At 40.8% G+C, this 13,767-nt stretch overlaps 1 protein-coding gene across 2 annotated transcripts in view; it reads left to right on the plus strand.

Moving 5' to 3' along the window:
• KLHL42 (kelch like family member 42) overlaps positions 1-13,417 on the plus strand; it is a 21,683-nt gene extending 8,266 nt beyond the window's left edge. For both annotated transcript variants that reach the window (XM_055572679.1, XM_055572680.1), the window contains 2 exons: positions 2,629-2,822; positions 7,962-13,417. In XM_055572679.1, coding sequence (XP_055428654.1) covers positions 2,629-2,822; positions 7,962-8,413 — 646 coding nt within the window. In that variant the 3' untranslated portion in view covers positions 8,414-13,417. The remainder of the gene's footprint in view (positions 1-2,628; positions 2,823-7,961) is intronic.
• Positions 13,418-13,767: the final 350 nt, after the last annotated feature.

Below are 13,767 nucleotides of genomic sequence, written 5' to 3' on the forward strand. Positions count from 1 at the left end.
CTTGTTCGTCTTTGATGCTGTGTGCTGGTGGTTAGCGTGGTTCATGTTACTTAGCTTTGAAGGATTTCAAGAGCTTTTGATTTCTTCTAAGTGAAAGAAACTAGATCATCATCTAATGTTTCTCACTTTCATTTCTATCCTATGTTTAAGTCAAGTATGTAGCTACAGCAAATAATTATTTGATTTAAAAATCCTTTTTCCTTTCTGAATGGAGGATATCAGGAATCAGTATTAGGAAAAACCCTATAAAAGTGATAATTAAAATAATTGCTATGTTGGATTCATACCTTTACCCTGCAGGATGTGAAGAACGGAAGACTTACTTTCAGAAAATGGGAAAAGGCAAGAATTTATGGACATGAGAGTGCTTTGTACAGAAATCCAGCACTTGGTACTTTGCAGCCAGTGACGGCTGCAGTTGGCCGACGAGAAACTAATCCTCCTGAGGTTAAGAAACATAGGCAGGGACATGCAGGCAGTGATCTCTTTCTGTAGATTACCCTTCTTAACTCTTAACAACGTGCTTTTCTTTTCCCCCCTTCACAAGTGGGGAAACTGAGACTCAGATCAGCTGAGATTCAATGCCTTGTTCAAGGTCACAGAGCTGTTTAGCAGGGGAGCTGAGACTTCCCCATGCAAGCCTGGGTTCATAATCCTTGGCCGTCTGCCTCTTCATCAAGTGGCCTGTGTTTGGGTGGCAATTTCATCATAAATTCAATATTGAAAACTGTTTCTCTTTTCAAGTGAATTTGAGCATATTGGGGTCTGGAGAGATGGAGTTGTTTACTTTTAGCTGCCTGTTCGTTCAGCCTCAGAAAGAAGTCCCTTACATATTGCACAGGACAAATGATTATGCTGGAGGAATATCAAACACTGTTTTGATCTTACAAAATTTACTATCTGTGTACCTTTGGGGAACAAAAACAAATTGTGGGCTAGTAAAATTTAGTGCTTATTTACAAGCTTTATTTCCTTTGGTTCCCCAAATTTGCACACACAGAGAGGGCATCACGGTCAGATTTTAAGGACCACTGGCAGCAGGAAAGGTAAGCACCGTGAACCAGGGACCCCCCAGTAACTGCCACCCCGGTGAAGTCTATTGGCATGAAAAACTGAATGGCCAATTGGGTTTAATGGACAGTGTGAGGTTCTTGATGAAGAGTACTCTTTTCACTGTCTAATTTGAAAAACACAACTAAGCTAAAACTCATTTAAATGTAAACATTACAGGAACCATTGAAAAAATCCTAGTTTTTTAGTAGGTGGCTATTACGAACATACGTTCTATATCATAATGTATCATTGTTCATTAAACATCTGTCCAGCATGGCTACTTGTTTATTACTGCTTTTTAATCTACCCTCTTACATGCTTTTCTCCATTTGAACATTTAGAGCCTCTGCACCCCCATTCTTTAGTAGGACATTGTTACTTTCGACAAAATCATTGTGTTGGTACTTTCTGATATGCTGTGTGCTCTGGTTGTCTCCACTGCCCTGGGATGGGTGTGGTTTACACACTTGAGACGGAGGTCAGATAGCTGGTTATCGCCAGAGCAGGTCCAGAACCAGGTCTGCAGCTCTGTGCTGCTGCTCGTATGAGTGTGAAGTTGAGATCGTTGCATGTATCACAGTCAACTCACCCAGCGCTTCCAAGTGCTTATCCTTCCTGGCCTTTAAGGAGTCCATTAATCCCTGTACTACAGTGAAAGAAATTAATTTTTTCTTTTCTATCCAAAAGTCATGAGACTTTTATTTAGTATCTGAAGCCAATAAGCAATTTAATTGTATTACTGAATATGAATCTTAAAAGCAATACATTTCTCTTTTTAAAATTGTTTACTCTTGTGATAGGTGAGCATTTGTTGATATCTGTTATTTGTTGAGTTAACATGTATGAATACTCTTACAATGCCAGATCAAAATATTTCTATTTAGTTCAGTGCTTACCTCCCTCTACTTTGTATGTTGCCAAGCAATGTAGAAGATGCCCTCACATGAGGAGGATGGGTGAGCCATCTGCTTGAGTGAACTCATGGTAAATGGGTGTTTGGACCACCCTGTAGAAAACATATTGCATGTGCTTGTCTGTGTAGGCAATGCTGATGTATACCTAGGATGGTGCCTACTGCCAGTGAGTAGAGACGGGCAAGGGAGTCAAGTGGGTAATTGCTCCCATTCTTGAGAGAGTATTGAGTTTATTTTTTTAACAATCTACTTATTATAGAAGTATAGTTGATTTACAGTGTTGTGAGTTTTTTCTTTCTGAGTGAATTATTTTTTACAACTATATTATTTTTTGATTGGATACAGAGGTCTTGAGTTTAGCATATACAAAGTGTCTTTGATTCTTGGTTTAAACTAAGCAAGATTAGTCCTTGTTACATTGAATTGCTTACCTTCAACAGCTGAAGTGTAGAGAATGCACCATTTTTGTGGTTTCTTGGGGATGGGTGAAATCTCGGATGCTATTTCATCATTCCTCTGTCCCCAGGCATAACAGCACCCTGTTTGGAGAGCTCATTTCCTTCAAATACCAAGCAGATTCCACACACAGCTTTAGCAGATTGTGCCGTGGTCTTTTGAGTAATCAGAACTGACTTTGTGGGCCTTTGTGTCTCTCTTGCAGGTCTAACTTCAAGCTCGTGGCTGTTAATTTCAAACTCTATGCCATTGGTGGGCAGGCCGTTTCTAATGTTGAGTGTTACAACCCTGAGCAGGATGCCTGGAATTTCGTGGCACCCTTACCAAACCCTCTGGCTGAGTTCTCTGCGTGTGAGTGTAAGGGGAAAATTTATGTCATTGGAGGATACACTACCCGAGGTAAGTGAAGGCCTGGAAAGTGGTCCTCCTCCATGTGAGCTTTGGCAGCCTGGGGGAGGACGGGAGGGGCTAGAGGAAGCCCTCTAGTGCACACCAGCCTGATGTTATGTATTGCTTACTGTATATTTACATATCTGGAAAAAAGAGCATCCTGTGGGACATCAAAGAGGGGTCTTTGATACCTTTGTTTGAGCATGAAAATTGCATGGTGTGGGGGGAGCTGTGAAGAAAACATGTATTTTCTTCCTGCTCTGGAAATTCCACCCTGTAGTCAACCATCCTGTGACTTGGCTGGATGACTCCTACCTTTATCTCAAGTACACTGAACCCGCCTTGTCTAACACTGGGATTTAGTGCCAATGCATCCTTGCAGGTCTTTCTTTTCACTTTCTCCCTTGTGTTTGGGTACAAACATATGGGGTACAGATTCCAGAAATTCAGCTCCAGGCTGTTCACATATCATAGGAGGAACAAGAGCATGAAGAGCATTCTTTCTTGACCAGCAGTGGGAGGTGGCTGTGCTATTTATTAAACCATACATATGTGTTTTCTGGGCTTTTCTGGTGGCTCAGGTGGTAAAGAATCTGCCTGCAATGATCCCTGTGTTGGGAAGACTCCTGGAGAAGGGAATGGCAAGCCACTCCAGTATTCTTGCCTGGAGAATTCCATGGACAGAGAAGCCTGGCAGGCTACAGTCCATGGGGCTGCAAAGAGTTGGACACAACTCAGTGACTAATGGGCTTCCCAGGTGGTTCTAGTAGTAAAGAACCCACCTGCAAATGCAAGAGACTTAAGAGATGTAGGTTTGATCCCTGGACCAGGAAGATCCCCTGGAGGAGGGCATGGCAATCCATGCCAGTATTCTCCTCACCTGGAGCATCCCATGGATCGAGAACCTGGCGGGCTACAGTCCATACGATTGTAAAGAGTCAGACACAACTGAAGTGACTGAGCATTCAGTACGCATATGTGTTTTCTACTTTGTTTGGTGGACATTTTATAGTTAATGATTTGAAAATAACAAGCTTCTCCATAGGTTTTATACTCCTGGTCTTGGTAGGGAGCATCTCACAGCTTGTAAAAAATTTTTTTATTGGAGTATAATTGCCTGAAAGCTCAGTTGGTAAAGAATCCACCTACAATGCAGGAGACCCCGGTTCGATTCCTGGGTCAGAAGATCTGTTGGAGAAGGGATAGGCTACCCACTCCAGTATTCTCGGGCTTCCCTGGTGGCTCAGCTGGTAAAGAATCAGCCTGCAATGCAGGAGACCTGGGTTCGATCCCTGGGTTGGGAAGATCCCCTGGAGAAGGAAACAACTACCCACTCCAGTATTCTGGCCTGGAGAATTGCATGGACTGTATAGTCCATGGAGTCGGACACGACTGAGCGACTTCTGCTTTCTTTAGCTGCCTTACATCGTTGTGTTAGTTTCTCCTGTATACAAAATGAATCAGCTGTATGTTCACATATATTCCCTCTTTCTCAGATTTCCTTCCCATTTAGGTCACCACAGAGCACAGAGTAGAGTTCCCTGTACAATACAGTATGTGCTCAGTAGTTAAGTATTTTATACATAGTATCAATAGTGTATATATGTCAATCTCAATCTCCCAATTCATCCCAGCCCTTCTTCCCCCTTGGTGTCCACATGTTCCTTTTTTATGTCTATGTCTGAACTTCTGTTTTGCAGAGAGGTTCATCTGTACCATCTTTTCTAGATCCCCTATATGTTAGTATATGATATTTTCCTCTTTCTGACTTACTTCACTCTGTATGACAGTCTCTAGGTCCATCCTCATCTCTGCAAATGGCACGATTCCATTGCCTTTTACGGCTGAGTAATATTCCATTGTGTATATGTACCACATCTTCTTTATCCATTCATCTACTGATGGATATTTAGGTTGCGTCCATGTCTTGGCTGTTGCAAGCTGCAACAAACTGCAGTACTAAATACTGCTGCAATAAACATAGGGGTGCATGTATCTTTTGGAATTATGGTTTTCTCTGGGTATACACCTAGAAGTGGGATTTCTTGGTCATATGGTAGTTCTATTTTTAGTTTTTTCAGAAAACTCCATACTGTTCTCCATAGTGGCTGTATCAATTTACATTCCCACCAACAGTATAAGAGGGTTTCCTTTTCTCCACACCCTCTCCAGCATTTATTTTTCATAGATTTTTTTTGATGATGGTCATTCTGACCCATGTGAGGTGATATTATATTGTAGTTTTGATTGGCATTTCTCTAACAGAGAAGTTGAGTGTCTTTTCATGTGCCTCTTGGCCAACTGTTTGTCTTCTTTGGATCCTCTTCTGTCTCTGACAAGGACATACTTCTTGGATTTAGAGCTGCCTGGGTTATCCAGAGGATGGTCTCTTCTTTAGATCCTTAACTAAAATTACATCTGCAGAGATCCTTTTCCCAAAAAAAGTGGCATTCAAAGGTTCTGGGGGTTAGAAGATGAACATATCTATCCAGGGGCCACCATTCAACCTTCTGTAGGTGGTGTTTTCATTTATACATTTAAGGACGGTGACGTGGGAAGAGAAGTGCATGGGGAGCAGTGAGGTTTTTTTTTTTCACACCAAGTTTTCATCACTTATCCCTTGTGACTCTCCACTGATGATAAGATATCTGTCCACTCTTCCTTTACAAATAATTGAAAGAAAATGAGACCTAGCAGTCACTTCTTTCACTTCAGCATTGGTGTTCAGGTTACAGTGGTCAACTTTATAGACTTAACTAAACCATGGACCCCAGAGAATTCCTGTGTATGCATATGTACCTCTGTGTGTATCTGTGTGTCTTCTCTCCTAGGAAAGTAAATACAGTTATTTACTTTTGCACATTTCTAAGAATTCTGATTCCTCCCTAGGTTTTGTGACACAGAATGTGCCCTGTGGGCTGACCCAGTGCACACACAGCCCTTGGTTTCTCTTCTACCCCAGAGTCGGGAAGCCCTGACAGGCAGCACTGTAACCCAAAGACAACTCTACTGGTAGATTTCCTAGTTTTTCCATGACCCTGGCTGAGCAAATGTTCTTTAGATTTGACCTGGAAAACCCTTGCTTGTGTGTTTTCTAGTTTCACAGGCCACTACTAATGTGCCTTCTTCACTTGGGCCACCCACTGTGATCCCTGACCCGGCTTCCCTGAGCCAAATCCCCATGACAGGATGGTTAGGTGACGTGGATGGATGGCTGTTTGTGCAAGGGCTGAAAATGAGTTTTCTACTATGAGAGGGCAGGCAGCTCCTTGTCCTCTGAAGCCCCCTCCTCCTCTGCTTGGGCTTGTCCCGGCACTTCCTAATAGTTCCTTGTCTTTAAAATAAGACATCATAATTGCCATGAAAAAAAAAATCAGGAATTGAAGTTGGGTTTTTAACCTACTCACTTAAGTCAGGTGATACTTTTAAAATTTAGTAAGGGATAATTCATTGTTTTTATGATAACTGATTGATTATTTTAATTCTTTGGCCAGCACTGAAGAAATGAAATTCAATAGAAAGTAGTAGTAACCACTAAAGGGAAGAGGGGTGATTTGTTAAATGTCGGAGTCAACTCTCAGTGTAAATGCAAAAAGATCATTCCACCAACTCAAACCTCATCATGGCTTGAGCCCTTGTTGGGTGAGGAGAGAAAACATTTACAGAAGACCTGGAAGGACCTTCAAACCTGGACCTGAGAAATAAATACACTGACGCTTGGCCAGAATAGGTCCTTTATTTGTAGGATGGGGAACCAGGTTACTCAGGAGTACTTGTTGGTAGATTAGTAACCAGACTCCTTAGTGCTGTCTCCTAGAATGTCCGCTTTATCCCCTGTGCCCTCTCAAGGCACTTGACTTGTAGCAGAGAGCACGGTGGAGCTTTAATTACAGCCCTCTGTGGGTGGGTCCTTCTGTCTCAGGAGGAAGTACTGCTCCCAGTTTCTGCAGCGATCAAAAGGCTGCGGCTTTCGTTGAACGTCAGTTCCCAAGCTAACCTGTCTCTTTACACTGATGCCGTTGTTTAAAAAACAACAAACAGAAAGTTCATTCTTTCGGATAATTCAGAGCATTTTTAATTTTTTTTTTTTTTTTGCTGAGGCTAAAATATTCCATTTATTCTTCCCTTGAGGAAAGAAAGAATAAAAGAACAATTAAAAAAAAAAAAAAACGAAAAAGGAAACTAGATATTTTCAATTTCACAAGCATTTTTCAAAGAGACTAGGCAGCATTTTTCCTTGAAACAGGTATTAATTGAAAATGATGTTAGGGTGGTCTTTCATCTACCATCCGATTATATCCACACAATAATTAAGCATCTCAGGACTTCCTGGTGGTCCAGTAATTAAGACTTCACATTCCAGCATAGGGGGTGTGGGTGCGATCCCATATGCCTCAGGGCCAAAAAGTTACAAAACATAAAATAAAAATAATATTGTAATGAGTTCAATAAAGACTTTAAAAAATGGTCCATGTTAAAAACAAAACAAAACAAAAAATATATATGTGTGTGTATATATATATGTATATACGTAACCATCTCGTGACATGGGCAAGGGGAGGGGAAAGAGCCGTTGTCAGCGCATCTCCAGTGTTACAGTTGGGAAACAGAATTGCCAAGCGATTCTGGCTTAAAGGCCAGAGGTCAGAGTTTTTTTCTTGCATCTCTTTGACTTGCAGCTCTGCCTCCTTTCCGTTACACGGCTCCAGAGATCCCGCTCAGCTCACTTGTCTTGTTTCATAGAATCTGTTGTCAAGAAGAGATCCTCTTGGGGCTCAGCCTGTCATTTGCGTTAGGCAGCGCCTCGTTCTGTTAGGTACTGATGAGGACTCTCTGAGGCCTGGATTCTTCCTACGCTGGCCTGGTGGTTCTCCAAGGTGCAGGGGTCCCAGGGAGGAGCGGTTGCTCTGTCACAGAGGCTCATCTCCCTGGTCCGACCGGCTCTGAGAGCCAGCCCAGTGGGGAGGATTCTACACGGATCTCCTCCCAGCCATTTCCCAAACTCTTTTCCCAACTTCCGCTTTCCGGAAGCAGTTTGGCCTCTGTGTGAGGCAATCATTCAGTCTCAGGCAGGCGTGCAGGTCCAGCCGGGCGGCTGGTGGCGCTCCCCCTGGTGGTGTCCTCACGCGGCTCCTCTCTGCCTTTCAGACCGGAACCTGAACATCTTGCAGTACTGCCCCTCCGCCGACCTCTGGACTCTTTTCGAAACGTGCGACGTCCACATCCGCAAGCAGCAGATGGTGTCGGTGGAGGAGACCATCTACATCGTGGGGGGCTGTCTGCACGAGCTGGGGCCCACACGAAGGGGCAGCCAGAGTGAGGACATGCTCACCGTGCAGTCCTACAATACCGCCACCCGCCAGTGGCTCTACCTCAAGGAGAACACATCGAAGTCGGGCCTTAACCTGACGTGCGCGCTGCACAACGATGGCATCTACATCATGAGCAGAGACGTGACCCTGTCCACCAGCCTGGAGCACCGAGTTTTCCTCAAGTACAATATCTTTTCAGATAGTTGGGAAGCCTTTAGGCGTTTCCCAGCTTTTGGACACAATTTGCTGGTCTCTTCTCTTTATCTGCCCAATAAAACAGAAACCTGACTGAATTGACCTAGAACTGAAAAAGAAACCTGGTTCAAGACCAAAAAACACAACTGTCCAATTTCCAGAGAGACTGATTTTCAAAGGGAAAATGTGAGTTTTAGGTCATTTATACAGAAGCTGTAAATAAGCTTACTTGAACTAATTTACTTGAAAACTTGTGGGAAAAAAGAGAGACCAACTTTATTATTTTTTTAATTATTGATTTTTAAATTATGGGAGCAAATCCATGATAATGTTTTTTGTACAAATGTGATACCCTTGGGCCAATGTCTGAAACTGATCTTCAAAAAGAAGATTCATTGTGCCTGTTTAGTAAAGGGCCAAAGTCAAAATTGGTAAGAATGCTAAAGATGATTTTTAAATCTGTTTTATTTAGATCACTTGAAATATCATTGATACCTTAAGTGAGAGGTTTTTTTTGTTTGTTTTTGTTATTAATTTACTTGACAAACATGAATATTAACGCTGTCTTTCTCCCCTGGTCACACCCACATGTGTTGCAGTGTGTTTAAACTAGGGTTCTGTGTTCATTTATTTTATTTGCACATGACTTTCCAGGAAACTTACACCAGTGGAACCCAACACCCAGTCCTCCCCCAAACCTGTGTAACAATGTTCTCAGCTATTTTTCAAGTCTTTTTTTTTTTTTAACAGTTATGAATGCTGAGTAAATAGGCCGGTATAACCTCTTATTTCATTCATGTAGCAGATTGCAGATTTGTGTGGTCAGGTTATATTGCTAGGCATTCTGTATTTCTTAAAAAAGAGGATATATTGTTTAAAAGAATGAATCTCTATATTTTTTAAATTGAGTCTTAAATGGGAAGGGAAGGAAGCACCAAATGAGAGAAAAAAAAAAATGCCTTTGAAAGTTACTTTTATCGAATGTATTTGACCTAGTTCTTTAAGTTTGAAAGTGTAACTTTATACTTAAGTCAGACACCTTTCAGATTTAATCTTGGCTTTTTAATTCATGCTTTGCTTTTGTGGGGTAAAGTGAGGACAGCTTTGAAACATTTGTGCTAGAGAGAGGGAAAGAAGCCCCTAGAGATGGAGTAGCATCTGCTAGGACTTCGGAAATTTGGTAAGGTGCTCTATTTGCCTTGGTTGGTAAATCAAGTGGAACCCAGCTTAAGAGTTGTTTGTTTACAGTAAATAGTTAACAATGAATAAAATCTTCTGCCAGTCATAGATCAGCATTTCTTTAAAAATATACAGGCATCTCTTGGATATGCTGTAGTTCAGTGCCAGACCACTGCAATAAAGCAAATTGAAAGGATTTTCAGGTTTCCCAGTGCATGTAATGGTTATGTTTGCACTATACTATATAGTCCATTAAGTGTTCAGTAGTATTATGTCTTAAAAAAATGTCCATACCTTAATTTTAAAAATACTATTATTATTAAATACTGCTAACCATTATACCTGACAAAGTGGGGTTGCCACAAATCTTCAATTTGTAAACAGTGTATTAATCTGCAAAGTATAGTAAAGTGAAGCACCATGAAATGAGTTATGCCTGTATATACACATGTAAAGCAATTTTATTTCCATTGAAAAACATTTTTTGAAGCCCTCTGATTTTTTGCAGTGGAATAACTAAATTGTGAGCTGGATCCTGTCGTTCTGTCCTAACATTCCAGTTTCAGCGTGCCTCACTTTAAAAAGGTCCTGTAGAAAAACAAAAACTGTTAGGGCAAATTCATGCATTCAGCACGCTTACTGATGCCTCCAGTATGCATTCACTGGGCAGGTGGACACAGAGGAGTCGATGACCTTAACAGGCTTCAGTTTATACAAGGACTCACTACAGGGTTTCTTCACAACTATGACCTCCTAGTATATTTAAAATAAGGGTCTGGTTGTAAAAAATTCTAGTTGCACAACTTTTCAGGAATACTTCTATTAGGTAAAATGTGGTAAGTCTTTATTGTGGACATGGAGATAGATTTTTGTGTCTTGTTACCAAATAATCTTATCAACAACAATATTGAAGGGTTTCTAAGCCATATCCATTTATTCTCAAATACTTAGCCTTCTTTTTCTTTTTTTTTTTTTTAAAGAACTCTGACTTAAATTTTATTGGGAATAGTACTTTAATAATAGATTTATATTAATTTATATTCATTATAGAATTGAATTTCTAGTGACCAGTAATTTCATTACATATATTTAAAAATCTAATTTATTTTAGATAGTGTTAACTTGTGTTACTATAGATCTTAGCGTTTTTAAGGCTTAACCTTATATATTCCTACGATTATAGCCAGTTGAATTAATTCTGGACAAACAGTTGGAGATTAGCTCGTAAATACCCACATTATAAGAAATACAAAATTTCCTGCCAACCAGTTCTCTTCTTGATTACATTCTTTGGATCTATTTTCCTCGTGCCAACAATTAGATTCTTTGACCAAGTGAAGGCATACTCTTATCCACAAAGCTCTTTTTATAAACCAAGTTTAATGTGTGTGTATGTGCATCTGTGTGTGTGTGTAACGAGTGTGCATGCGCACACATAGGCATCTGGCATATTAAGCTCTAAGATACGCAGACTCTAACAAGACTTCCTTGGGGGTGCCAGCAGTACTTAGGCAAAACAGAAAGTGCGGTAGGAGAGATCTGTGGATTTGAGACTTCCTTCTTGCTGTACACATTAGCTGTGTTGATGTTTTGAGAGTAGTTTTAATTTAGCCTCATGCTCTCACTGGTGCCAATGTTGTACTGAAGACTCTACCTATGATGAAGGCAATGTTGCTTGAAAGTCTCCCTTTGTTTCTTCTCTTTCTCCAACTGCTGTCTCATTTTCAGAGAAGCTTTTGAGGGCTGCTGCCCTCCCACTGTGGAGAGGGGAGTTACTGGGAAGACCTGAATGCTGGCCACCTTGCCAGAAGCACCCTATTTCACTGAGCATGGTCTAAGTGTGAATTGTTAGATGGAGGTTATTGGTTCTCCAGTCATTCCTTCTGGCTTTCTTTTCTGCATCCTTAGTTTCTGAGGCCCCTCCCTTTAAACATTTGTCTGATGAATGTATAGGAGTTGATTATTTCAACTATATTTGTTAAATCTTAACAGTGAAGTACTGAGAAGGTTATGGATACTAGTAAGAAACAAGTAGATTAGGATTAAGCATGAATACCAAAGAGAATTTAACTCTGCCATTTTTTTTAAAAAACCAAAATCCTAAGTAATTCCAAATGCCTTAGATATCAATTAAAATTGTTCTGAGATGGACAAAACTCTCTACCGGGAGAGTAATCAAGTAAATGCCTGTTCTCTTTCGATAAACCATTACTCTTTGAGTGTTGTGAATGCCATGTTTTCAGATTTCTAGGTAAAGTCATGACCCTATGTGTTTGGCTGCACAGGTAAATCGAGTGTGAAGGCTTTGCTGTCCTGGTCGACCAGCACTTAATAAGCAGTGGCTTAATGCAGAGCACTTGAGAGACAACATAGCAACAGAGAGGGAATATGGGTGAGTCCTTCACTGGATGCCTTTCTCCTAGACTAGGGCTGGGGAAGATGAAACACTATGCCACCATTCTTTCAAGGTGGCGTTACGAGTGAGCAGCACTTTTTGCCTCTGTGGCAGAAATTGGTCTTAAAAATCCATGTCATTAATGCTTCCAGGCATCTATTACCAGCCCATCAGAGTGAGATGAGGTCTCTTTGTCATCCCTGCCTTAGGCAGAGGAGTGAATGAATGACATGAGTAGACACCACCCAGAATGTCTGTGAAAGCAGTGAGCTGATTGAGCTGTTTTCTGGTTTCCCAAAATACATATTAAATCTCTATCATGTGCAAGAAAGTGCTAAGAAGTGGGGAGACAGACATAAGTAAGCCACCATCCCTAGCCTTGAAGACCTTGCAGCCTTGTGGAAATGTTTGCCGTGACCGTCTTAGACTGTCTGGAGGATGCCCGCTTTCGTCAGGTGCACTGGGGCGTGTTGCATTCCTGCATCTTCAGTCCTGGCCCCAGTCTGGCCCCTACCTTACATGGTTGACTAACGATCATCATACTAGCTGATTCATACTGGCTATACACTCAATTTAAACATCACATCCTGTGTTTTTTTTTTTCTTTTTCACCGTATGCTCTTTTCTCACTACTTTCCATAGTCTTCTCTGTACTTCATTTTCCTGAGAAGGATGATATGAGATTGGCTTTATTTAAAAATACTTAGTAGGCACCATGGCTTATGGAGCTGAGAGCTCAACAGCTTGATCCCATGAGAATGATGAACAAATCCAGGGAGGCAGGTATTGGGAGAGAAGCCAGCTGTTCACGTGTGTGTTTATACCTGTGCCTTTAACACACTTCGATCAAAAATATTAATAAAGAAATGGACATCTATATACTAGTCCTGACTGAGAGTCAGTTGATTTCTGCCTTTGTGATAACTATTAAAGGGTATATTTCATTCACATAAGCATATTTTTTTTTCCGTTTTCTGGTGTTAACTTAGGAACACAATATAAAATACACACCAATTGACACAGACTGAGTTTAGCACTTAACATAACCAGTTTTACCCATTCATTCCTGTAGGAGACAGATTAAATGTAAAAGATGGTCAATTTTGAGTTGCAAAAGTGTGCTGAAATGACTTTGATGGGGTTGGCTGGTGCTTTGTCAAGTGGATGTCAGAGTTTATTACTAGTAAAGAAAAGGAAAATGTAATTTGCATTATTATGCCGTTTTTCTAAAAAAAACTTAATAGGGACTCTTTAGATGTCTTTACAATGTTTTCATATCTAGTGGTCATTTTAGAAAAAAAAGATAATCTATAGAATGAATAGTTATGTTTTGTTATGATTGATACTTTCTTGGTTAAAATGGTTGTATTGTGTCTTCAGTTTCCAGTGTGGCTTAAAATGTAAACATTCACATGATTCATTTAAATACAATGATGCCTATGAAGCACTCACTCAGACAGCATTCCTTTTATGTTTAGAACTACAGAAGAAAATCTCTTCAAATAAAATAGTTCTAAATCTGTGTTCGTTGTCCGTTAAGTATCCGCTGTGTACTCAGGGCTGAGAAGGGCTGGGGGAGGGGAGACAGCTGTCTGTCGGTGGGAGCTCCTGATTGGCTGGAAGGCCAGATTAACCTATGAGCCAGTTAGCGGAGGAAGAACCACGTGGAGTGTCTTATGAAAACTGTTAATGTTTGAAGAAGATGGATCTTGGAGGAGGAGCTCTGAATCCTTGCAATTCTGAATAAAAGAATGAAGTCAAAATTCCATAGCTTACCAATTATGGCCCCTCACGATCTGTTCCTCCCTGTGTTTTCTACCATTCCCACTGTTTTAAACACCTCTTGCTCTAGGAAAACTAAGACACATAGTTC

Source organism: Bubalus kerabau, chromosome 1 (assembly GCF_029407905.1).
Source record: "Bubalus kerabau isolate K-KA32 ecotype Philippines breed swamp buffalo chromosome 1, PCC_UOA_SB_1v2, whole genome shotgun sequence".
Classification (NCBI taxonomy): domain Eukaryota; kingdom Metazoa; phylum Chordata; class Mammalia; order Artiodactyla; family Bovidae; genus Bubalus; species Bubalus kerabau.